The 26,345-nt window shown below is 41.8% G+C and overlaps 1 protein-coding gene across 1 annotated transcript in view; it reads left to right on the forward strand.

Moving 5' to 3' along the window:
• The first annotated feature begins 13,005 nt into the window (after window positions 1–13,005).
• usp6nl (USP6 N-terminal like) overlaps window positions 13,006–26,345 on the forward strand; it is a 93,369-nt gene continuing 80,029 nt past the window's right edge. Inside the window, exons 1-2 of the mRNA XM_063501069.1 lie at window positions 13,006–13,196; window positions 25,500–25,606. Coding sequence (XP_063357139.1) covers window positions 25,603–25,606 — 4 coding nt within the window. The 5' untranslated portion in view covers window positions 13,006–13,196; window positions 25,500–25,602. The remainder of the gene's footprint in view (window positions 13,197–25,499; window positions 25,607–26,345) is intronic.

The raw sequence follows: 26,345 nt of genomic DNA on the forward strand, positions 1-26,345 counted from the left end.
TTCATTTATTTATTTTGGTTCTTGTTTTGTTTCTATCACATAGTAAAGTTGACTCCATCCGCAATGACAACTCACTATGCTGTTCTCACGAAACATAGTAAATATACATCGAGGTGTTTGTATGTATATTACTGTGTAGCCCAAGTCGTCGCGCGACAGTCAACAAGTGTTCCCCAAACCAAAAAATGGCAACGCGGGATCCTGCAAATCCAAATTTGACCAGGAACAACTAAAAGCTTGTTAGTTGGGTCTAGAAATCCCTTAGCTTAAAAGAATGGTTTGACATTTTGGGGGGAAATACACTCGTGCACTTTCTTGGTGAAAGGTTAGGCCTTCTCTCCTTTAGGTCTTTGAGAAATATATATCTCTAGATCCTTGGAGTTGCAGAGACTTGGTGACCTTTAGGTTGTTTTCTTTTCCCAGTGTCAGGTGGAAACCATAAAAAGTTTTTCTTAAACTGAGTACATACTATTACTCTGTTTTATGTGCACAAGTAAGACTACAAGTTCCTAGTGGTTAGCACCACCTTTTTCAAATGGCAACAAGTCCTTCCACATCTTGACAGGCAGTGCTTGTTTGCTTCAGGTCATTGAATGTTGTATGCCAGGTGAGCTTTGGCCATCACCCTGTTATACACTTCTCAGTGGTAGATGACAGACTGGTTACCAAACTGAAGGAATAATGGAAACATTAATGTGAGCTAGTTAGCTGCAATGGCAGATTTGGATTGGTGTGGTGTTACATGCATTTCAATTATTGCCATCACTGTAGAAGACTTAGGATTATGTGTGGTCAGGGTTTCCGTCTATTTGGAGTCATAGATAGTATAAAAGAAGAAAGTGAAGCCAACGCAAAAGTTGCTTTATACTTGAGTTCCACCTAATGGCCAGATGTTGGGCGATACCTGCAGTTGCAAATGGCCAAAGTAGGGTAAAACAGTTGGCACCACAACAAAACACCTTTAGCTAGGTTCACATTTTACATGATTACTTTAGTCTTTGTTTAGTTAGCCGTTAGAAAGCTAGCTGAGGCGCTTGGTGAAATTGTGTCAAAATGCTTTAAATATAGGTTGGATTATAGGTTAAAAACTGCATCTGTTGGAGTTTTTTGTGAGCAGAATTGTCAATGAGGATTTTGTTATCTCCTCCAGTGTAGACAGGATTTAACTGAAATCTGTCTTTATTCAAATAAACATTAAACAGCAACTGAAATAAAGTTCCTACACTTGGCTAGCTTATAGCTCCCTATTTATAGCCATTTGTTCTTTTGCACATTGGTTTTTGCACAGATTAAAGATTAAGTGTGTTAGTGAGTTTTATAAACATTGATGAGTGGCTTTTATTTCACATATAGGCGCAGCTGTTACCATTCCTTAAGCTAACTTAGCTGCTAGTTATAGCCTCTTTTGTCCTAATATCACCTCATTTAGTTTATGCCAAGAAAGCAGATGAGTGCATTTCCCTAAATGTTGAATTATACTGTATATTGCTAAATTATTTGCATTCAGAAGCCATCTTTTACTAACTTTAGTCCCACTGAGGACTGTGACGTTTGATGTTTTTCCCAACTTTTGAGATAAACCCTGAATTGGCCTTGAGTAAGAAGGTTGGCTCTGATCGGGGAAAGGCTAACTGTGAACGTTCCCTCATCAGGGATCGGCCTACGCAGTCCTCCTTCCTGTGCTGTCCGCTGTCCTGGGCGAGGCCTGTCCACTGTATGTCCACTCTTTGTCCAATCCACTCCCGTACTGTCTCACCGTCACAACTGCATCCCCAGTAGAGAGGAAAGAGAAGTCAAAGGTCAAAGTTTTCACCTTTTCACTCACAGATATCAATCAGGGGTTTTTGACATGTGCTTGAATTGCAACAACAACAACAAAAGTGGTACTTCTGCTGCGATCATCAAAGGTTACCTCAGAGGAATGACAATAACTGAAGTCTTCAGAAATGGGAAGATCTGGAAAACACTCGCTCCTTTTAAACGCGTAAATGCATATTTTTAAAATGGGTCTAATAACTCAGACAAACTGCAGATCCCCTCACATCAGTGGCTCTTTAAACCAAAGCTGCGACAAACAAAGCTTTTTTAGAACTACATGTCACAAATATTCACATAGCTGTATATTATGTGCTCTCTGGCACATTATGGCGTCTTATCCTTTTCATCACTGCACCAGTCCACCTAGTCTGTTATTAAATATTGATTGTGAGGTTCAGGCAAGGCATACAATAAACTACCCTCAGCCTGTGGATCCTACCCATGGATAGATAATATTACACCTCTATTATTCTCAATGTGTGGCCTGGAATTCAACAAAATATCTGCAGCTCTGAGTTTTGTTTTGTTTTTAACTTAGATGTTGGGTTTTATCCTATTTCTATAGAATCCTTTTTAAAACATGAAAGAAGCCAAGTTGGGAATGTTTAAGCCTTCAAACCATCAAAATTTGAACAATGCTCAGAAACACATGCAGAACATTTTAAAGGATTTGCGTGCCTCCTGTGTGAAAGGTGACCACCACATCAGCTGTCACCCAACATGCTCCCAGATTCAAGGTAAGAGTTCAGTCAAGCACAATAATCAAGTCAAACAGAGATTTGATCAGAGTGGATGTTCGAATTTCAACTTTTCTACTTTGTTTCCTTTTGAGTATTTTTAACACTGGAAGATTTCAAGAATTCAGCACTTTCCTTTCTTCTCAAATTTAAAAAGTGCTTTGAACATCATTTTAGCGGTGCAACAACACAGTTTTATTTATAAAAGATTTGCAAATACTCCAATGAACAATATATTGCAAAGCCAAATGTGCAGTGGAGAAAGGAAACAAATAGTTCCAGTGATAACAGACACTGTTATTTAACTAAAAGCCATCATTTTTCTACAGTTGTATCCAGGTGACCTTAAGAGACACCACAAAGGTGTCCTCTAAAACACACCCATCACAAAGCCTCTCAGCCACATTGAATGAATAACACATGAATAAATCCCACAGTCAATACCAGACTATTAATAGCGAGTAGACAGCAGTGATACTGGATCAATACACCAAACACAAAGACACTGCGAATGAAAATAGAGGAGTCACGCTAAATGCAATGTTGGAACACCGGTGATGGTTTTGGAGTGTGACCAAGCCACTGCAAGTAAATTCAGGTCATATTTTGAATGATACGAGTGGAATATACTACATTAAAGCATTGTGCAGCTGATAATCAGCCCATTTGTTACCACTGAATCACACAGCTTGTGTATTATTCAGTCTCTGACAAGAAGCTAAACATGCCAAGGGGGCTGACACACAGGCGCACACACTCTCAATCCGTCACATTCCCAGTGGAAACGTAGAGACTTCCTTCCTGCGAGGAGCGAGATGGGATGCTCTGTGCTCGCCGTTGCCACTGAGAAGCAGAGGAGAGAAAGCAGGAAATTGGTCGGGTCATAGAGAGAGGATGAGCGGAAGAGAAGTGTTTGATTTGAGCTAATCGAGATTAACAGCCAGCAGAGGCTGACGCTCCGCCAGAGACAGCAGACAGGAAGCCAGATCATTCCCAATGGGGTTGCTTTATAGAGGGGTCAAAGGTCAAGGAAAATTTGCTGCACATGTTTAGAGTTCCAAAACTTGTCACAGGTAATGTAGTTCAAGGAAAGGAGCATTTTTTTCCCACTATAGATACCAGGTATAAAGTTGCTATATATGGTGTATAAACCATTCACAGAAACAGGTACTACCCCACAACGTTAGAGAGACTCTTGAAGTAACAGAGGATCACCTATGAGCAGCACTCGGCAACAGTAGGGAGGACGAACACCCTTTTAACAGCAAAAGACCTCCAGCAGACCCGGGCTCAGGAGGTGGCTGCATCCTGCGTCACATTTTTCATTCTGTACCTCCTTGATTCCTTTCCTCCTCTCATGGCTTCCTAGGGTGGAGACATAAGGAGAGAGGACTCGTGAAGGTCTAAATACTGTCAAACTCCCACTGGCTGGATTGACAATTTAAGTTTAGTAGTCGGTACTGGTAGTAACCCAACCAGTTATTTCAGTTCATGTAATGGATACTGTGCGTACAAGGCCTCAAATGTATATATATTAATCTAGAAGAGTTAAAAAACATTGTTTTACATGTTTAGCTCTGTTTATTTCTATTCACTGACCACTATGGAAACACAGAAGAGAAAGATGTGAAAATCCTGCTTTGTGTCATTTAAAAATGAAATATTCATCAGCTTTCACAAGGAAGATCAATTGAATTGGACTGTGGGCTTATTAACAACCGTTTTTAAGCTGTAATGTAATACAAAATGGCAAGAATAAATATAAAACAGCACAGGAACTTTATCAGTGCCAAACACTAACACCAAAATGAAGCAAATTTAAGAATACAAAGCACGATTTAAAAAGGTAATTACTGTGTTATTCTTGAGAGGGACCACAAGAAGGAAAAATATGCACATTTTACAAAATACTTGCAAATTCTGTAAATTAGCAGCAAATAATAATAATATGATCAAATGACTTTAGTTATTGTGCAGAACTTTATTTAAAAAAAACAACATCAAGAAAGAGCTCCTCTATCAGAGTATATTTACTGTATCAGTTTTGTAGTGAACTGATTACATTATGATTTACATCTATTCAGCTTTTAAAGAGCAAAACCGTTCGTTTCCCCACTTTTCAAGCTTCCCTTTGAATCCGGCGTGCCACGGTGAAGAAAACAGAAAAAACACAACTGAGACTGAAACTCCAAATAAAGGCTCTCTTTGGTATGCAGGTAATTAAATTATAGTCTTGATCAAAGGAAGGCCTGGGAGAGCTTTTTATTTTTATTTTTTTCATATTCACCTCCTATTTCTTATGCATTCCTTTGAAGAACTGAAGTGAGTCATTCCCCTTTGTTAGACAAAATATTCACCGAATTGTTATGCTTATGCAACGCTTAAGCTTGTTGGCAGAACACGGAAGAACCGGAGCAATATGCGTGTAAAAAGCAGCTACTAAAAGGAGTTTGTGCATGTGGCTCCCGTCAAGAGAGTCAGCTGATGCAATGCTGCCATCTTGTGTTTTGAAAAAGGAAGGAAAGCCGTGATAAAAGAAAGTCTAGAAAACCAGCAGTCACAGAGGCGATGCTCTGCTGATACCACACAAAAGAGCGCATCGCCTCAGTATCAGAGGATAATGCCTGTGTGTGTTTGGTTTAAATGGGAAGCTCTTTGATGAGATTAGCACAATATACCATGCCCTTCATTAGGCCACTTATTCCTCACTGATATTTGAGCGTGCCGGATCTCAAATCAGTGTTTGATCTCTGCCAAAGGCTGTGTTTGTGTATTGGTACTTATCTCCCACAGCACACTTTAGGCCCTTGAAGTAACAGTAGTACTCCTGTGCACTTCAGTCACTACCTGTCAATACACACCATAGCTGAAAAGGTGGAGAACAATGATTAAAAATTCAGATTTATTGTTATTTTAAGCTGACAGCAGCATATGCACTTGATCAGAATAAGCCCTGTTTGATGAAACAACTGTATATCCCATAGCTGTAAACATGGAGCCGGCTTTTGAATGATTCTGCTTGTAATACTATTCATTAAGGGTGGTGTTACCCAGCTGGCATGAAACATAACGTTCTTTCTCATCAGTTCAAACCTTTAGTTATGTTATTTATAGAGCAGTAGTTCACAGCAACAATCATTTCAAGATGCTTTATATTGTCTGATTGACTGATCCTCAATGAAGAGCGTTTAGTGAAAGTGGGAAGAAAGAACTCACTTTTAACAGGAAACTGAACAGAAAGTGGCACTTTGTGTTTACATTCTTGTCTAGAGTGACAAAACTAACATAAAAGAACTTATAGGAACATCATGTGCAACCATGGGTGACCACATTGCCCACTCAAAGACTGTATGTAAAAGATGGACATCAACTACCTTACCTGTTCTGGAATATGCATTTTAAAGTCTCAAAATTTGTATTTTGGCTTTCACCATGTTTGTTTGTTTTTTTGGATCATATTTAAAGGAAAAGAGTCAGAGAGAAGAGAGAATGCCACTTACCAAAACTGTATTGTGTTTTCAAAATTATTATTATTGTGTTTTATTTCTTTATTTATGTATTTTACACAGGACAAAGTACACATCAAGCCATATTATTAGCCAGATAATTCCAGTAAGAATGCCCCAAAAAGCATCAATGGCATAAATAAAGTTCAAATAAATCACAACTATGCCATATAGTTTATATATGCCATAAAATGAATGACAGCTTCAAGGATGCACCCTTTCCCCACTTCCCCCGTACAGACACAGGCACCATGAGCTGAGTGTCTGTTTGTAAACCTGCCTCGCTCATTCTAACATGAGTTTTTTACTCCTATGATTTCAGAATCATTTTGCCTCTTTTATTAGATTAATTTGAACATCTCTGTTCTAATAAAGATCTCTCGAGGTCTATAGTAGTCTTCCACTAAATGGGAATAAAGCCTGTGGATTTCAGTAGACCTTCAGTTGGTTAACCTGTGTGGGTTAATACACGGCAGCATCCTGTGAATTAGTCATCAATAAACCTCAGTTTAAAGCAGGAAGAGTTATTTGGACACTAGTAACACTTTATCATCAGATTAGAAGAGACTTTCAGTGTTTCTGCCTTAATAATGTTTTTTTTGTTTGATACTAAAATATAAAGCCCTGAACAAAGTATGCTAGGATCCTTAATCTACAACAGCTTCCTTACTCGCTGTCAATAATCAGTGATTGAGAGATTATTGGTGGAAAACTCTTAATTAATAGCCTAATAGTTGTAAAATGGTGTGTAATAAATGCTGACAATGACTAATGCGGCACCAACAGAGTACTAATATGCGTGTGATTAAGCATCCAGTTAATGGTGATGGATCACTGTAGTTTTTAAAACTACTTAAACTAAAGGAGCCTCACGTGCTCTCTCCCTCATCCACCACACAGCGAAGCAATGCAGAGCAACAATGAAGAGCCTGAAAGAGAATTATATGAAAACAAAATACAACAACAAGAGGTGCTGTTTTCTTACCAGCTGCTGGCCTGCTACTTTATTACTTTAGAGCTCCTATCAGTGAGCAAACATAAAAAAGCTATTTGTAGAACACATTACATTCCAGGTGGAAGCACAATATCCTGCACAATGCAGTCGCAAGATACATAATCTTTCGACTCAGACAACCGAGCAAGTGAAGTCAAAAAAATCCTTTAAAAGATAGATAGAGGAGGTTGGGCATGTCCTTCCCCGGCAGGTACGTACGCCCAGGTGATCTCCAGCACGCCTGTATGGGCTGCTATCTCACCCGCTTCACCCATTTTTTCCCATGTTTTGTGTAGGATGGACTTCCACGGCTGCCAAGAAATGCAGACTTACTGTACAAATCCTCTTATGTTACACAACATTAATACACACATGGCATGAAGTGACACACAATGGAAGAAAGGGATGAATGGGAATGAAACTCACATGTGGGCCACCATCCTTCACCCCAGGCCTTTAAAGGATAACATTTTGTGCATGTAAACGTTCCTGAGGTGCTGGAACACTTAGAGAGGAGGCTCGTTTAAACGAAATATCCTCAGCAACTCTTTGGGCATGCTTTTTATAGCTTTTATGCTTTGAGCACATTTAACATGGTATGCCAACCTGTTTCCAGCACGTTTGATCCCTCAGCTTACTTTAAGTGGACTCCTGATGAAGAAGTGTTTTGTTGTGTTTGCGTTGGGCACTCGTAGGTGGAACTGATGTAGAATTCGCTGCAGACAGCCGTGACACAATCAGCGGCTTAATAGGCCATGAAATCAACACCCGCGGCAGGGCCAAGCCCAAATCAAGTCCCCCTCGTTGCCCCTTTAACATGGTCATGTGACACGTTAGGATAGCAAATAGGCAGTTACTATAATATACTATAAAACACATACGTGATTACCTCCTGGCTGTGACGCTGTTTCCTGTCACTCAGCCCGGAACAGACCGAGGCGTATCGATTGATCGGACCACACATCCATTTAAAATCGGCTGCTTGTTTGTGTGTTTTTCTGGTTTGCTCTCCACAGATTTCGGCTCTGATTCACCGGAAAGTGCATCCTTGACAAATGAAGGACATCTCCAATAAATGAGCACAACATGCAGCAAATGAATAAATCAATGGGTAACTGGGATTGAATCTGACATTGTTGAGAAAAGTCAATACACAACCTAAGAACACCTAAGCATTAAATTAGAGGTGTTTGTTCTCTTTATTTGTGTACCTCTTAAGGACTTCTGGGTTGCTGTGAAGGCCTAACAGCTAATCTCTGACAGATCCTTCACATCACTTTACTGAACTTTGCTGTCTGATAGCACTCATTTATAAAAGTATTCAGACCCTTGGCCTCAATGGAGCTACAAAATGTGGTCAGAAGAGTCTTGTTTCCTTTGATAATCATTGAGACACGTCTAGAATGTGATTGTGGTTCACCAAAGGCTAACAGAAGGGACTGCAAAGAGTTTAGAAAGACAGTATCTTCTAAAGCACCTTTGCATGTACATAGGTCCAATATCTTGTTTTTCTACATAAAAAGTTTAGCACAACAGTGCAGAAAATTTTGGGGGGAAAAATTTTTCTTTGTTTTGACTAAAGAAGTGATTAATATTCAGTTTAATCCTCTCAGAACTGGAGAAAGTATAAAGCAGAATTTACATTCAATCGTATTAAAAAGGAACTTACAGAAGGAGCTTGAGGAAATCTCAGTGTCTCACATTGCTGTTCAGAAGTTTTGGCCTCCTCTTCTTTACAATGTTGCTTCAGTTCATTAACATTTGTAGGACTTTATTTATGCACAGCTCTCTCGAGGTGCCACCTGGTCTGGTTGAGTTCTTTTTCTGACTCAGTCAGCTGTCTGATTAACTAACGATTTCCTTATATTCAGACAATATGCCACATCTGTTTATGTTAGTGAAAACTGGCTAACTATGCTACCCTTTAATAGTCCATTTCTTTAACCTGACCTGGAACAGGTTAAAGAAGAGAGGCTGGCTATGAATGTTGACTTCTTGGTTCCTCTGTGGGATTTTTGATGACACGGTTGACCCTGTCCTGTTCTGTTTACCAAATGATGGCGGCGCGTTACATTTGAAGGCATCAGGTGTAGTCCCGGTCACCAGTCAGCGCTCTGCAGTCAATAATATGGTCTGCTAGTGGGGGTTAAGCAGCTCCTCTCTATAAACAGTATGCTCTCGAAAGTAAATAGTGCAGCCCCTGTACCCAGGCCTCATTATACACTCTGAGTGTGTGTTTAAGGCTCCTCCAGGGCCTCGGCGCCTGCTGTAACGGCAGTGAAACACAAAACAGCAGACAGATCCTGGCTGAACTAAGCTGGACGCTGCTGAGCGGGCTCAGAACGCCGCTCTGTAGCTTTGTCTCAGAGAGGAAATCTGCAGGATGTGCACAGATTTAAAACTCTTAAAGATGTTTTAAAGGCAATTCTGGTACTGAAAGCACCAGTTCCCCTTTCCTTTCCTGTTCTGTCCCCTCCCAGTGTAAAGCCACTTGTACTGAACTTTGTGAACAGAAATCTCCAATGAGCAGCCCTCCGATGGCCCTTTCCTGTCTAGCACATCAAAGTGACATATCCACCTGCTGTAGGAGGCACATGCTGGGTTTTTTAATCTCACAATCACTCTACATCTTTTTGTTCAGTCATTTTCTGTCCTATCTCAGTTACATTAACTGTGTACATTCAGGAAAAATGGCAAATTTAATACTTTCAAAAGCATTTTGAAGAGAAAACCTGACACTAAAAGGACCGTTATGATCATCCCTCATCTCTTTTTGTTTTCACCACAGTAGGTTGCACATTATCAACAGCAAGTTTCTTTTTCATACAAATAGGCCAGGAGCAGCTCTTTTAAACATCATGACAGCCAACTCCTTTTCTTTTCTTCGTCTCTCCTCTTTTTTTTCATGTCCAACATCAATGAAATATAATTTTTCAAACAAAAACAAGAAGATATAAGAAAATATCCTTTGCATCCAAGTCCATCTGCAGGCTACACTTTTAATAGTATCAAAAACACAATTTTACTCCTTTTTCCTTCCTGTGCCCCCAAACTATTGGAGGCTGGAGGTACATTAAGGGACTTTTATTATGCTATATACTCTTTTCCATAAAGTCCAGTTTGGTTAGCTTAGAAAATATGTAAAAAAAATGTTATGATCTTTTACATGATTTGGATCAGAAATCTTACAAATAATATTGCACTAATGTGATTATTATGTCACCTGCAAAGCGAAACTGGAGCCAAACTAGTCTAGAACGTGCGGTTTATGCCACTGGAGAGCAAATGTATCTAAAGAGGGCAACTGCTAATGCCTTATCATTATGTAATCTGTTATTTTATCAGCAAATGCCTGTGTTGTTGTTGTGTAAACAGCGGCGGTAATGGATTCCTCAGTGAAGCCAGACGAGGGAAATGTTTCCACACCGCGTGAAGCGTGTGGACACTCGACACCCTCTTCATCAGAACAAGTCCTGTTTGTCGATGAAGCCGAGACGGGAATACAAATGAATCCGGTGGAAGCAGCAGCAGCAGATTAAAGTGTGTGATGGAAGAAGTTCATCCAAAAGCCTCTAGGACAGGGGTTTCAAGTATAAGGCCCGGGGGCTAGAATAGGCCCCGCAAAGACTCCAAACCGGCCCTCTGGAAGGCTTTGGAGTTTTCTATGGATTTCTTTCATAGACTACAGTATCTCTGTATCATCTCAAGAAAACTGAGACTGTAAATTCTTCTTCTTTTTCTTATATTGCGATATCTCAGGGAGTAAGTGTGCAGTTAAACTTCTTCACACAGACAGAAAGGGGAGTTTCACTGGTCCGGCCCACTTCAAAGACAGATTAGACCAGACGTTTTTGTTTCCTCCACATGCAGTTATAAATGGAACCACGTGAATATTAAACACCTTTTACTTGGACTAACTTGAATGTAAAAGCACCACATTTAAATTTAATCTCAGCGTGACAATGCACGCCTGTGATTAACATACTATCACTGATTAATATGAACGTACTGTATGAAACCCCTGCCAAAGCTTATGGGGTGACACCATCCCCTTCAAAATATAATCCACCCTCCCTGGAGCCCTAAAACAAATACCACTAGACTAAAATGCCAAATGGATTAGAATTTGATCGTACCAGTGGTGATGTAACAGAGAGGAGTCTTAATCTACTTTTTTTTACACATGTACATTATTGTTTATATTTTACATGCAAATACTGCATTTTGTACTCCTTACCATTTGTTTTAGAGCTTCAGTTACTTCCTTTTTGGTGGATTTTAAAACTGAAATCCAAGAATATGTGATGCTGTATCAGATAACGATACCCAGCGCAGCATCAGTGATTAAACTAATCTCCAGCTCCATCATTAGAAGGTTATACAGATGGCTGTCTCTCCCTGACCGTGGTTCGACTTGAGGCTTCTTCTTGTTAAAAGGGATTTTTTACTTCCCACTGTCACCAAATGCTTGCTCACAAGGGGTTTGTCCACTATTGTAGGGTCTTTACCTTACAGCATAAAGCACCTTGAAGCCACTGTAGTTGTGTTGTTCTGCACAATGAGTACTTTCTTCAATACTTGGGACAGATACGACTATACAGACAAAAGTATTTTGACACACCTTTTTATTGATCTTGTCCTGAGCTTTGACCTCAGCTTAAATGTTTAGAGAGATGTTCACGCTTCAGCTTCTTCAGCTTGCATTTCCATGTTCCAGCATGACTGCGGATCGGCACACATAGTGAAGCCCATAAAAGAATGGCTTGATGAATTTGACTGGCCCACACAGAGCCCTGACCTCAACCCCATCAAACACCTTTGGGATGAACAAGTATGGAGACTGTAAGCGTCCAACACCAGTGTCTGACTTTACAAATGCTCTTCTGGATAAAAGGGCAAGCTCCAAAATCTTGTAGAAAGCCTTCAGGATGTCATAAAAGTGGTTCAGTACTTTTGTCACAGCTACAGTAAGGGAGATGAGGTTTGTTTTTGAATGTAGAAAGCCATATTTATTCATGTTAGAACACTTTCTGGAATATCTAGGGCAGATAAAGAAAACAGTCTAGGAATAAACATAAACAGGGTCATTAAAGAACAGAAAGTAGTCACAAATGACTGGAAGTGGTCAATTTAGTTGCTAAAATAGCCAAGGATTAAGTGGGATTGTGCCTTTTATTTAAATAAACATTTGCTTCGCCACCTTGCAAAATAGTTCATTCAATACAAAACTGTTGTTCTCACGTCAGGCTTCACAATACCTACATACAATAGATACTAACTACACATGTATACATCACTCCCAAGGCACTCCTGGTACACAGAACAAATCTCTGAGTGTGTTTTACTGCGTATAGCAACCATTTGTAAGCAGTACAAATGAATTTTGTTTAGATTTTTTTCCTTTTTTCTGTACACATTTTTTAATTAATTAATTTTTCTAACATATCTCAGATTAACTTTTCTTTTTTTACTCAATAAAATTAAATAAAAAATAAAACCACTGTCAAAAAGCCTGCAGTATTTCTTTATTATTTATATTATTATTGCTTTTAATTGGATCTTTTTCTATCTCTCGATGCAAATTTTGAACTGTCTTTGGTGGGATGTGGACTATAGAAAACGCGTGGCTGATTTTTTTAACCTAGTCAGTAACAAACATTAAACCCCAATAAATATTCTCGGGGGGAAAAATTACGATACATTAAAAACTATATAAAAATAAATAAATAAAACTGAAATGGAAGTTGCAAGCGGCCCTGTGATTGATTATTTGATCGATTATTGTGATTAAAACATGTATGACATTCTGATTCGGACTCTGATCAGAGCCCACAGTTTTCCTGTGATTTTCCTGGACTCCGTAGGAAGCAGGAGCGACCCTGAGCCCTGTGGCTCTTGTTTGTGTGGGGGCAGTCCTGCAGGCTGGGCTCGGCCCCAGCTGCAGCTGCAGCATCCAGCCGGTGAGATCAGATCAGCCCGGCGGGCGGCGCATTGCTGCTACCTGGCTGGGATCCTGCACGGCTTCCCACACACGGAGTTTGAGAAGTGCCCTGGACTTCCTGGTACGGGACCATGGACGCTTTCTGCTCCACTTTGCCCTGAGGTTTGTGACCGAGGAGGAGCCGTCGAGCTGAGAGCAAGGTGAGCCTTTGGGGAGTTAGTTTTGCGCCGGTGCGGCGGGAATTAATTTTGCAGCGGTTGGGAAGTTGTCGAGCAGCTCCTGAAAGGCATCTGTCAGTGGACACAGTAGCGATACCGCGGGGCTGAATGACGGCAGCCCGCAAACGGTGGCGTTTGGGAGTGAAGTGGAGCATAGCGCCGGGGCTTTTCTGGACTTCTCCCGGCGCCTGTGTGGGATAATTCGGGTCGCTCTGCGTTTAGAGGGAATGGTTCATTGTGTTTTATTGTGGTAAACTTTGTACTTATTTGTATTCACCGAGGCCTACCTAGCCAAACCCCTCCGGTGTTGAGCTAGCAGAGTAGCAGAAGGCAACTTCCGGTCTCATCCTACAAAATAAAGCTACCGCTGAAAGGGGTGGTTACGCGAGTAAAAGTAGCTGTCATTGATTATGATTTATTTACATTTACTATATTTACTATTTAATCTCGGTAGTCATAGAATAACTGTTATCGTTTTGAAGATCTTTCCTGCTTCACACGAGCTCACACGTAAAAAAAAAAGAGTGTGGAGAAAGAAAAAGCTTAAAAATCACCATTAGTTTTGGATATGAATCCCCTGAATTCCTATTAACCACCATGCTTTGAGCTGTACAGTAATTATTTATAATTTAAATATTTTCGTGGGGTTTTCAGCACATTGTTTTTTATTCGTATGTTAAAATCGCTTTAGTTCCGGTTGGAGTTCAGCTGATTGTTGCTACATTACCTCCCGCAACGGAATCAATATAGACTAAGCACCATTCACGGCTTCTCATTGGCTGTCCACGCGAGCTCTCAGGCTTCTAATTGGCCGTGACGGTCTGTCACTAATTTTGATGGACCCCCCCCCCGCTCACCTTCAAAGCTGTAAAATCGTTCACTGAATGTGCTTTCCACTGTGTGTGTAATATCATGGTTTTCATAGGAGATGAAAGGATAGGAGGGGCCAGTTATGTTGAAGTGAGGTTCGTCAGTTCAGCTAGAAATACGCTAAAAATCGGAAGTAAAGCGAATGTGTTTTCAAATTAAAAGCGAGAGACTTGCCAGTACAACGGTTAAAAGAGCGTATATTCACACGTAGGGATGCAGTGATCACTCTTTATTATTGAAAGCATTATTTATACTGAAAACCAACTAAATAAGCACTGTGGAAATCATGTGTAACTTCGCAATACAGTTGTACTTCACAAAATCTTCTGATTCTGGTGTCGTAGCTTAAAAAAAGTTTATTAGGAAATTTCTTAAGATGTTTTTCATAAACTGACAGGTACGTAAACTACATGCAGCGTTACTTTCGCATTACCGAAAGAAAAAAAATCGTTTTACTTTGAAAAAAATAGGAGGAAATGATATCTCTGAATGTTGCACACTTGACAGTGGTGTGCTTTTCTATCCCTCCTGTCCCGCTTCAGGATAATGCGGCTTAACTCGGTAGGAGCTTTACAATTTCAAAACACAAGGCATTTGTAGTGCTGTGCACAAGTGAGGCTGTGCTGTGCACGGTGTTTACATCGAAAACCTTGGAGGTGTTGTCCAGCTGCATCACTTGACACAAAGCCCCAAGACTGAAAAAAGAAACCGAGGCAAAAATCAGCTAAAGATTTCTTCCTCATTGTCACAGTTGTCATCTTCACCTTAAACCTGTGATTAAGCTTGTTTGTCCCCTGCAGAGCTGCATTTCCAGTGCTCAGCGTCTGGCTGCCTTTGAGATGAGCAGCATGTCAGGATGTGTCAGGGTCAGACTATGCGCTTTATCAGCTTTTATTTTGAGCCATTGTCGCCACTGCCCTGCTGCTGCTGCTGCTGCTGCTGCTGCTGAGTTGCTTTTCTGGGATCGGCTCTTTCCCAGCTCTGATGTCAAACAGAGATAGACGTCAGAAAACTAGAAGCAACATTCCTGGGCATGGCAACTCACACTTTCTACTTCTTCTAGGCTGCTACCATAATGCTTATAAAGTAACAGTATGCACACTGTAGAGTTTCACAAACTTTTAATTTGTCTTGATGCGGTCTGTTTGCTGCACCTCACCTAACAACACTTTTTCATTCTGTTAGCACTTACATGTTTAGGAGATGTTTAATGACCCTCTAAATTGGAGGCTTTTAGTACGAGAAGTCCAGCTATGTGTTTCAGTCTGCATGGGCACAAAAATAAGGCTTGGTTTACTTACTTTTGTGGATGGGCACACCTTTCCCATTGCCATGGTTTCTTCAGCAGCTGTTCTAATAGATCATCATATAGATATACAGCATATAGATCACCATTTCCATCTAAGAGTTAGACCAAAGAGAAGGAAACTCTGGTCTTGCTTTTTTGCCATTGGATGACTGCACAGTGTTTTTGTCTGTTGCCATCATGGTGCTTGATTATAGAGAGTCAATCTCAGTGAGACCTAAGATTTCAGTGTGGACATGAGGCCTCTGATGAGGACTATTTCATAGTGAGTAATCCAAGCCACGCTGCAACATATTAAGGACTAACCCCGTGCTGTGGATGGATTATGTCAGACCTCCTTTTGGCTGAAGTTGGGTCTGTTTTCAGTGTTTTCTTCCTGCCATATGATGAATTTATCTCTGTCCATCTGGGACCCTTAACATAAACTTTACTGAGAATAATTTATATCTTTCTTGTACTAGTCTATTAGCCAGGCAGCAAATCACAACAAGTCAACTAGCCCAGCATCACTTTTTCTTCTTCTTTGCATGTTCCCATTAGTGCTCACCACAGCTGATCATCTGCATCCATCTCACATCCATCTCATACTATCCCTAGCATCCTTTACTACATCCATCCCTCTCTGAAGTCTTCTTCTTTAGCGTCCGTTGTCAGATATATCCACTACCCCTCCTCTGCACATGTCCAAATCATCTCAACCTTGCCTTTCTAAATTTGTCTCCAAACTGCTCGACCTGAGCTGTTCATCCTCATTACTTCCTGTGAAAATCTTAGCATCTTCATCTCGGCCTCCTGTCTTTTTGTCAGCGCCACAGTCTTATCTCCACCCACTCCACCCTGCCTTCACTCTCTTCTTCACCTCTCTTGTGCGCCCAACTTAACTAAAGCCTTCCACATGTTTTCCGTTAGAGCAGATTTGAATTTATTCAAGAATACTTCAGACAGGGGTTCATCCCACAGAACCTTGTGAATCCTCTGTTTCGTGGATGATATGTTGGGAGAACAGCCACACTGATCATTTTATTGGAGCTGATTGATGGTGTCTCAGCGTTCGTTTGCTTTTTGGAACCGAGGGAGCGTTCGGACTAGGAAAAAGCAAATGACATCATGCTTGACAACCGGAATGACTCGTTGCAGCGTTCCCCAAACCTGGACACCTGTTACAGAGTCCTCTTTAAACAGTAGTCTGTACACAGCTGAGCGGTAGGATAAAATAAACTCTCACAGCTCTCAGAGCGCTCTGCGCTTATATTGGTGAACCACACAGAAGCGAGAGGAGTCTCAGAAAGAGTCTAACTTGCTCGTCATTCTGCCACGAGGGTGTGAGGCCAGAAGCTGCCAGAAAAAAACTAGAACATAAAATAATCTGACCCAAACTGATGCCATACATCATCCGCTTTGGGCCGTAATCTGGTTGGTATTTTGATGCTTTAATTTCATATTAGTTTTCACCTTTTTAAGGTATCAGTTTGGTAATATTGACTTTTATTGAGCTTCATACCATTCAGCTTATTTAAACGTTTTGTTATATGTCTATTGTGTTAAGGAATTTCCCAACTCTGGGAGAATAAAAATATGTCTTATCTTGTAGCCCAAGCTGGGCAGTGTTATGTGAGGACTTCCCCTCAGAAAACAGATTTTGTGACGCAAAGTAGAGGAATTTTAAGCGAGGAGGTGTTTTTTTTTTTTTTAGCTTGAGATACTGGTAACAAGGACTACAAAAGCCTGCAGCTAATTTAACATCACACACAACATGTCGCAGCCTCTGCAGTGAACACATAGAGATGAAATGGATAAGAATAAACAGTCAAATTCCACAGAATGTGAGTATAGTAAGTCAAGCTAGACGGGGTTGATCTTTAAAGTCTTTAGCTGTAAATCCTAACCCGCCAGCTCACTGACCTTCATAAAACTTTCAGAGCAACCTGAACTCTGAGGGAAGCATCACCTGCCCAGCTGATAAGGTTTCAGTTTCTAGCTCGCAGACTCTTCAGCAGGGTAGAAGTTCATTGCTGCACCAGACGCAAGGTCTGATTAATCTTAACGCTGCCCTGTTGTCTGTAAACCATTGTCAACACTTGACCTTTTACACAAAACCTCACGCTGGTTTTCTACAAAGCTGCTGCACTGTGTGGCATTTTAGAGACCTTCTGCATACGAGGTACCCTTCTAATCTTAGTTGTCTGTATTTTCCCCTCATTTCTTTCACAATCAGACAACAAAAAGCACCAAAACATGTTTTTACTCACGTTACAGAGTTCTAACTGCTGCTGTGTCTACAGCTTCTTTAAAGGGAACCTCTTATGCCCTTTTCCAGCTCCACTTTGTTCTTGTACTCTACTAGAGGAATTTTGCATGATTGCAAAACTACTGGGTGGCTGTGGCTCAGGAGGTGCAGCAAGTCGTCTAATAATGGGAGGGTTGGTGGTCTCTGCATGTTGAAGTGTCTTGGGTCTACCTCAGGGCCTTCTTCTGGTAGGACATGCCCGAAATGCCTTGCCAAGGTGTCCAGGAAGTATGCTAGCCAGATCCCCGAACCACCTCAGCTGTGTAGGAGCAGTGGCTCTACTCGAGTCCCTCTTGAATGTCCCAACTCCTAACCCTATATCTAAGGGACAGCCCAGCCACCCTTTAAAGCACAGGTGTCGAACTCCAGGCCTCGAGGGCCGGTGTCCTGCAGGTTTTAGATGCGTCCTTGATCCAACACAGCTGATTTAAATGGCTAAATTACCTCCTCAACATGTCTTGAAGTTCTCCAGAGTTCTGGTAATGGACTAATCATGTGATTCAGGTGTGCTGACCCAGGGTGATATCGAAAACCTGCAGGACACCGACCCTCGAGGCCTGGAGTTGGACAGCCCTGCTTTAAAGGACACTACTTTTCTTTGCTTGTATTCGTGACCTCATTCTTTCAATCACTACCTGAGCTCATGACCATAGGTGAGGGTAGATTGACTGGTAAATAAGCCATCTCTTCACCACAAACGTCTGTCAGTCTCATGGTCGACTCTTGCCTCACTCGTGAACAAAATCAGAGACTCGGTGATTATGCTTCATCCTGCAGATATTGTGTTAAGCTAAATGATGACTAAAACAACATCAGCGACGGTCAACACAGAAGCACCTTGTTATCTGATCTACAGCTTGTTAATACAAGACTTTCCAGAAGAATATCTTTATTCATAGACTCTGCTAGAGAAGAGCATTTGGTTCAGAACTGGTCAAAATATGCTGCTGCAATTAGTTTAGGTTAAGAATTTTCCGCTGTTACCTTGCTAACAAATATCCAGGGCAGTTTAGCACCCATATTCTGAAGCAAAGTTTATTATATTTTCCTCAGTCTAACCATAATCTCCATATTGGACCAAATAAATAAATATGCTGCCAGGGACTGAGTTGGAGGCTGCTGTTGGATGTGTGGCTCAGAGACAGGAAATGGAAAAGCGTGGGGTCAACAAGCACAAATTAGTTCATCTCCTTCTTCTTTTCTACCTCTGTAACAGCATCTGCAGTGCCTCTTCAGAAACAATTGAAAACATTGTGTGTGTGTGTGTGTGTGTGTGTGTGTGTGTGTGTGTGTGTGTGTGTGTGTGTGTGTGTGTGCTTTCCTGTTGAAAGGCCAGTGTATTTGCCAGCCTGCGTGGCGTCAGGTGGCTCCACAAACTCGAGAAGGTTTTGTCCGACTGAAACTCAGTAACATAGCAGCGGAGCCTTTAGCAGGCCTGTGCCTCTCGGCCATATGCAGCACGTCTCTGTGTGTTTGCAGTTTTAAAGCCGACCTTTACTATGTTTCTCCCGCTGTGTGGGTGTGGTCATATAGACAGGTGGCTGAGAGAAAAGAGTCGGACTACATTTGAAGGCTGTATTTAAGTTTCCTCCTTTTATGCTGCTTGAGTATTGCCCTACGTTTTATGACTTTTTATTGAAGTATTGCATCTCAAATAGTCAGAGTATTGTACAGTAAAACTGAAGGCCAACGGAAACATGATAATAGTGATGGTTTCATGACAATTATCATTTATGTTTATTGTTAAATGATCCCACAATTAATTCATCTTATTAAACCAATTAATCTCAGGATGTTAAATTTACCACCATTTTTAAAAAACAAATAGCTTTCATATTTTTTCTCTGTTCATCAATTTGTTGATTGTTTTCATTTACTGAGAAATGGATTCAATCTCAGTTTTTACTGACGGTTCAGTAAGCAGATCAATCTCTCTCTCTGTCTGTAAAGGTAACACTATGCCAGCGGTCACTTAGATTAGGTTAGCAAAGAGACTGGCAGCAGCTAGCCTGACTCCATCCAAAGGGGACAGGGTCTGCTAAACGGTGCCACTAAACTTCATTAATTATCATATTTATCTCCCTTTTTAATCCCTGCAAAAGCACAGTGTGATGTGTGACAAGATGTTGTGGTTTCATAGGTGCTGGTAAGTGCCTTTTATTTTCTTTGGAAAGCGCCAGGCTCAGCTTTTATGCTAACTGGGTGATTTATCCTTTAATTTAACAGGGAGGAAGACAAGTACTGCAAATCTGCCACACTATTAAAACCACCGGAGTAATATTGTGTACCCACCTGGGAATGGACCAGGACCTTAGAGTTTGTAGTGTGATGATTTGAGATGGAGTGTCTTTGGAAGTTGAGCATGCTCAGTTGGACTAGGATCTGGGCTCAATACCTTGAGCTTTGTGTCACGTTCCAGCTGAGAAGTTTTGTGTTGTGGCAAGAGGGGAGGCTGTAGCCATTGGGGAGTGACATTTTTATGAGGGGTGTGCTCAAGATAAATTAAATAACAAAGATCATCACAGATGTAGATCATAGATATGTGTATGTATGATGTAGCCAGCTCAGGGGTGGGCAGCTCCAGGCCTCGAGGGCCGGTGTCCTGCAGGTTTTAGATGTGTCCTTGATCCGACACAGCTGATTCAAATGGCTAAATGACCTCAACATGTCCTGAAGTTCTCCAGAGGCTTGGTAACGAACTAATCATGTGATTCAGGTATGTTGACCCAGGCTGATATCTAAAACCTGCAGGACACCGGCATTGGTGAGATTCAGATACCTGCTAAAACAATATAGTCCTCCAAAACGGAACCACAGACTTCTTCAGCTGATTGTCCCTTACGAATCAGCCGTTACAGTGCTGTAAGAGGCACAAACCCACAAGCACCAGTCAGCTACAACTCACAGGAAATCTCACATAAAAGCCACAACAGTTTGTGTTATTTAGTGGATATTTTAACATGGGGGTCTATGGGGATTGACTTGATTCTGGAGACAGCCTCAAGTGGCCTTTAACTGCAGTTTCACATCCCCGGAGGATTGCTGCTTGGTGTTTCTTTGCACTTAAAGTTTAAGACGGGCAGTCTTCTTCACTTCACCTGTCACCTGTTTTGATGTCGGCTGATTCACATATCAGCTGAATTTTGATAAGGCTTTCTGAACACAGCAGAGCTGAATTCGACTTACTTGGCACAGCAGGCGGCTCACCCACACACAGGTTTCCTACATTCCCTCACTGCTGTCCAGGCCTTGGCAACCGAGCTGCTGCTGCTCATCTTTATTGGCCACCGATCCCTGCTGGCTCAGCCCGCCGCACTCTCCTTTTGGAGCCCAGCTTCAGAGCAGCAAAACACAACATACCAGCAGATGCTGAGCTGCCCTCTGGCCTGTGTGCATGTGTGTGCGCGTATGTGTGTGTGTGGGGAGAAGAAAACGACATTGGCTATCCTGATGTCCAGCAAACACACCAGTGTTGGCAGTGCGGGATTATGAAGGCCGAGACGGCTCGTTTTGGACTCAGTTTGCCGCCAGCCGCTTGTTCTCTGCAGTGTTGGTTTGGATTGTTTTCATGTCAGTAGGTTTTTAATTCACTTTAGAGATGCCTAACCACTGTGAGACTGCACAGTTACTTTTTAACACATCATAACGGCAGTTACACATCCTTCACAGCTGCTGGCCTGCTGAGTTTATAACAGAGAACAAAAGAGGTCTTGTTTCTTGGCTGGCATGGTGGTTTGAGTGCTTTTGAGTGCAGTTTTTATTAAATTTGGAAAGTCGGAGCAGTTTAGAATAAAAGTATCTCGTTTTCAGCTGTGAGAGTCAAAAAGTCCACAACTGCACGACTTGTTATTTCAGCTCTGATGAACCCAGCACTGCATGTACTCAGCTCCAGACGGCACACAGACACAGTTAGCAAGTAGCTGTTGAAACCAGTTAAGCATATAAAAAAACATATAAAAGCAAAGCGGAGGGAGGAGGAGGGTGAATATTGGACTTCCTTCTCTCATTTGCTTGCTATCAAGGTGTCTATGCAAACTTTTAAAAGTTTTAAATGGAAGGAGATGTGCTCACATATGCTTTTCTAAAGTAGCACAAAAATAAATGTAGGTTTTATTTGATTGAGTGAGGCTCATACAAAAGACATCTGCATCGGTGATAATTGGGCCTTAAGGCAATGGTTAATTTTATTGTAGGGTAGTGGAATCATATTAGGTTTAAAAATGTCTTTCTTAGTCTGTATTTGAGGGTTTTAATATCCTTGTGTTCACGTCAAGTGCCACACATGTAGTTTATTAGCACCCTTTGATAAATCCAAAACATGAAGATACACATTTTGATCGTCGCCAGAAACGTACCTGCTCATGCAAATGCTGGCCAGCTAGCTTGAATAGTAAGTTTCCTTCATAATTTATTGTAATATAATATCAGATGCTAATGTTGGCTTAAAACTACATTTTAAAATCTGAGGAGCCGACTTCTTTAACCACCTCCACGTATAAAGCCGTATTCTTCCCTCTCACTTAGTGTTTTAACTTGGTGTCCACTTATTTAATAGTCCTGACACTTTCATTAACATTAATTAGTGTGATTAATTAGCTACACTGCTGCTACTCTCTTTCTCTATGTGACCCCTTTAGAGTGTCTTTGGTGCATCCCCACAGCGAATGAGACAAAGGCATCCATGTGTCACTGACAGCAGCCGTGCACTTAAGTATACAGAATTTTAAGGTTTAGCGTAATGTAAAAGGGAAGAGTTATAAAACAATTCAGCACCCGGCAGAGATGTTATGAGCAGGGAAGCTGGCCTGAAAGACCGAAAGCGTTTCTTCTATCAGGCTGTAAACATGTTTATGTCGGCTGTAAATTTGGTCTTTAAACATGGGAGTCTTTGGGGATTGACTCGGTTTAGGAGCCGGCCTCATGTGGACTTAAGAGGAACTGCAGTTTCTGGCAGTGATTGAATAATTAGTAAGATGCTTCTGCATTAGGTTTAATAATCTGGCAACTAAAGTGGTGGAAACAGCAGCTTCAGTGCCAGATTCTGTGTGCCAGATTGCCTTAAACCACATTTGCTACATCCTGCTGCTTTGTAATCAGTTTTTAAATGTGTAATCAAATCACTTCAGTTGAGCTCATCAGGGCACAAACATTGCCTAAACAAACCCGACCTTGTGACCTCTGGATGGTGCTTGGTATCACTGAATCAGCCCACAGTCCTCTGTGACCGTGTTTGATTAGCTCCATGCAGTGCAGCTCTGTTTGCTCAGTGCTGATAACTAGCAGAGGTGAACATATGGTGGCTCTAATCCCAGGTCAAAGCCTCAGAGCTAAGACTGTCTGCCTGAAACCCTCTGAGATCTCACTTCCTCTCTGGCACTCTTGCAGATTCACCACCCCCCTAAAATGGCTGGAGGGTGACATGTTTGTAGTTTAAACTCTTGCTGAAACCTTTAAATGTTGCTGCTCTGGCCCAACATTGATGTGCATCAGGTCCTCACATGGATTTTTTCTGAAACATCTGACGTACCAGCAGCATCTGTCACCTGTCTTCCCATGTGTTGGCTGCTTCTGTATTTACTGTGTATCCAGTATAAGTGGTAGATATTGGAAAATGACATGGTGCACAGTCTGCAGAGTGGTATTTTAATACGGATGGCTGTTTATAATACCTTTGCACTGGTGGAAGGCGTGCCTGGAGGGGTTATATTGCCAGGCTGAGATGGCGCTAAGGTCATGGGCGCCCCATCTTTGGCGCGAACATCTTCAAATTTGGCACAGTTTTCACTTGCACTTAAGGGGTTACATAAATAGATTAAATAGTGACAGGACCAGTTGTTATTAATCTCTGGCTTCTTCCACAGTGTGTCTTCGTCCTGTGTCCTTCCCCTCACTCCCGGCCAGTCATGGCAGTTGGCTGCCTCTCCTGTTAAAAGGGAGTTTTTCCTTCCCACTGTTGCTAAGTGCTTGCTCATCGAGGTTCGTCTGATTGTTGGGGTGTTCTCTGTATTATTGTGGGATCTTTACCTTACAGTATTAAGCAGCTTGAGGTGACGGTTGTTGTGGTTTGGAGTTATATAAATAACATTGTTTCAATTTATTTTCAATTCAAAGTAGTTATGGATAAAAAACTGGATATGAGCATCCTTCAAAGTGTCTGGTGAACTCAAGTCATTCAAGAAGGGACCAGAGTCAGAACCAGCTGAGGAACTGGAGGACTGGGAGAGGGATTCCTGGAAAGTGCAACCCCAGTGACCTGGTGACCCAGACTGGATACATGGTTATGGATGGGTGGGCGGTCAAATATGAAATCTAGACAGACATGGATGTACACTGTAACTGGTGGATAGTAAACTCGGTGTCTGTGATAACGATGCTTAAGAGTCCGTCTTTACTATGAATGCATCTGCAGGGTTTGCTGCTGTGCTGCTTAATTGCAGATCCCTCTGCTGCTGAACTGTTCTGCTGACCTGTGCTGCTTTTCTCGAGGATATTGGATCCTCCACGTCTGCAGCACTTCTGCTCACAGCAACATTTTAAACCGGGGGAGGGGACTTCATTCCTCCATCACCTGCACACCCCCCCTCCTTTCCTGCCTGATACTCCCTCCACTGCCTGCAGGCATCTGCAGAGTGATCAAATTACCCGTTATTACCGCGTGCTGCCATCACATTACTGTTATTTAGCCCAGTGACCGGCCTGGACTGATCGACACTCTCACACACATGTACACAAAACCAAAGCCGTTAACCCACCCACACCGGTGAAAATGTTAACGACCAGCTCCCACACCTAAAATCAATCGCATATGTGTGTATTGGATTGATTGGAGGCAGAATATCTCTGTTTGTTTATATTATATTTATATTCGTTTTATTTCTTTAGCAGTTGGAGCCCCTTTAAAGTTACTGTTTTGATTATGAAATCCTAAGACAAAGATTATCAGTGTTTCAAATCCTAAACACAAACATTTGTTGCTGTGAAGACTGTAAACCCCACTCTGATGAAGGTGCTGTGTTTTTTGGCTACATTAGGGTAGCAAATGGGGAGACATTTGGAGGAAACTCCAAAGGAGGTTTAGGGTCTCAGTAAAGATGGAGAAAGGGACCTGCAAATTGAATGAAGAGAGTTCAGGTGGTTCAGATGTTTAACAACAATGTCTCCTGGGCGCCTCCAGGTTGTCTTGTTTCAGGCACGTCTAACTGGGAGGAGATCCCAGGCAGACCGAGGATATGATGGAGATTTTATGTCAAGCCACTTGGCTTGGGACTGCCTCACTGTGTCGCCCTAGTAGAGCCGAAAGAGGTGGCCACAGAGAGGGAGGTGTGGGCATCTCTGCTTAGACTGCTGTCCCTGCAGTTTGGAGCTGGATATTAACTGGTTAAGTCTTATATTTTAAAAACAAATGGTTGTGTCCTGGCCAAATATTTGTGTCGTGGTACAATCCAATAGTTATTATTATTACTCTTATCACCAGGAAAAACACCTGTTAGCCCACAGTAACTGTTATCCTCACTTTACCTGCTTTGCTGTGTGTAAAGAAGCTGCCTGAGCTCTTCCTGTCCAACACAGAGAGCGGAAGGCAGGACAGGAGGGAGCATGACCAGGAAAATAACAGCAGAACAAGTTCAAAGAAAATTCCCAACACTTCTAAACCACAGACATGGATATAAATCGAGGGTGTAGCTCGTGTACAGGCCACTGTTGGGTTTAGACTCTTTATTTCGAAACCCTTTTGTGGTCATATTTGCAGTTTTCTTCTTGGTAAATTCTCAAATGTAATATTACTCCCGACTGATGTTTTTGTCTTTTCCTCCCCCTTCAGGTCATGAGTGCCTTTAAGAAAGACCCAGCTGAGAATAGCCTCACCTGTTCAAAGCCGCGCCCTACTTGGGCCTCGCCCTGCCCCCCACCGCTGGACTCCCACCATGAGTAAGTTCCAGCCAGCTGTTTATTATCGACTGGCTGCTTGTTTGCTCACCCTTTCACTTTCGCTGTTGTGTTATTATTTTATTTATTTATTTTACTTTTCTAATGCTGGATTGGTGGCTTTAGAGTTTGACATCATGAACACCAGTTAGACACAATCAAGTAGGAGAATCTACAGGCCTCATGGTCAGGATAGTTTTCATATGAAGATGCTATGTGTAGGACTTTTTCTATCTGTGATGCTAGAAGCACAGAGGAGCAAGTGCTGCCCTAGCCACCTCATTCCTCATCAATCACTCCGCAAAGCATGATGGGAGGGCGACTGGAGAGGGATGTGGACTCAGTCAACTCAATGCACAGTGTATGTGTGCGTGTGCGCTGAGCTGCTGTGTGGTCATGTGACTGCAATGGCTCGGCCCCACATGTCAGCTCAGTGTGAGTCATCCAGCGAGTACAGGATTTTCTGTTAATGTGTTCATACCTGTACGCACGCACACACGTGCTCATACGGTGCACCGTATGTACACAGCTGATCGCTGTCACACAGAGTGTAGTTTGTCTTCTGCTGGACATACGTGATGCATGATACGGATGAAAGACAAATAGACTCCAGAGTAGAGACCTACAGAAGAACTTCGAGTGACAAAAGATGGCAATTGACCCGCTTTATCTCCTATTTTGGTAGTCGAATTGAAGCGCTTTTGTGTATCGATACAGGGACGTCAAATACAAGTATTGATAT

Source organism: Pelmatolapia mariae, linkage group LG17 (genome assembly GCF_036321145.2).
Source record: "Pelmatolapia mariae isolate MD_Pm_ZW linkage group LG17, Pm_UMD_F_2, whole genome shotgun sequence".
Lineage (NCBI taxonomy): Eukaryota > Metazoa > Chordata > Actinopteri > Cichliformes > Cichlidae > Pelmatolapia > Pelmatolapia mariae.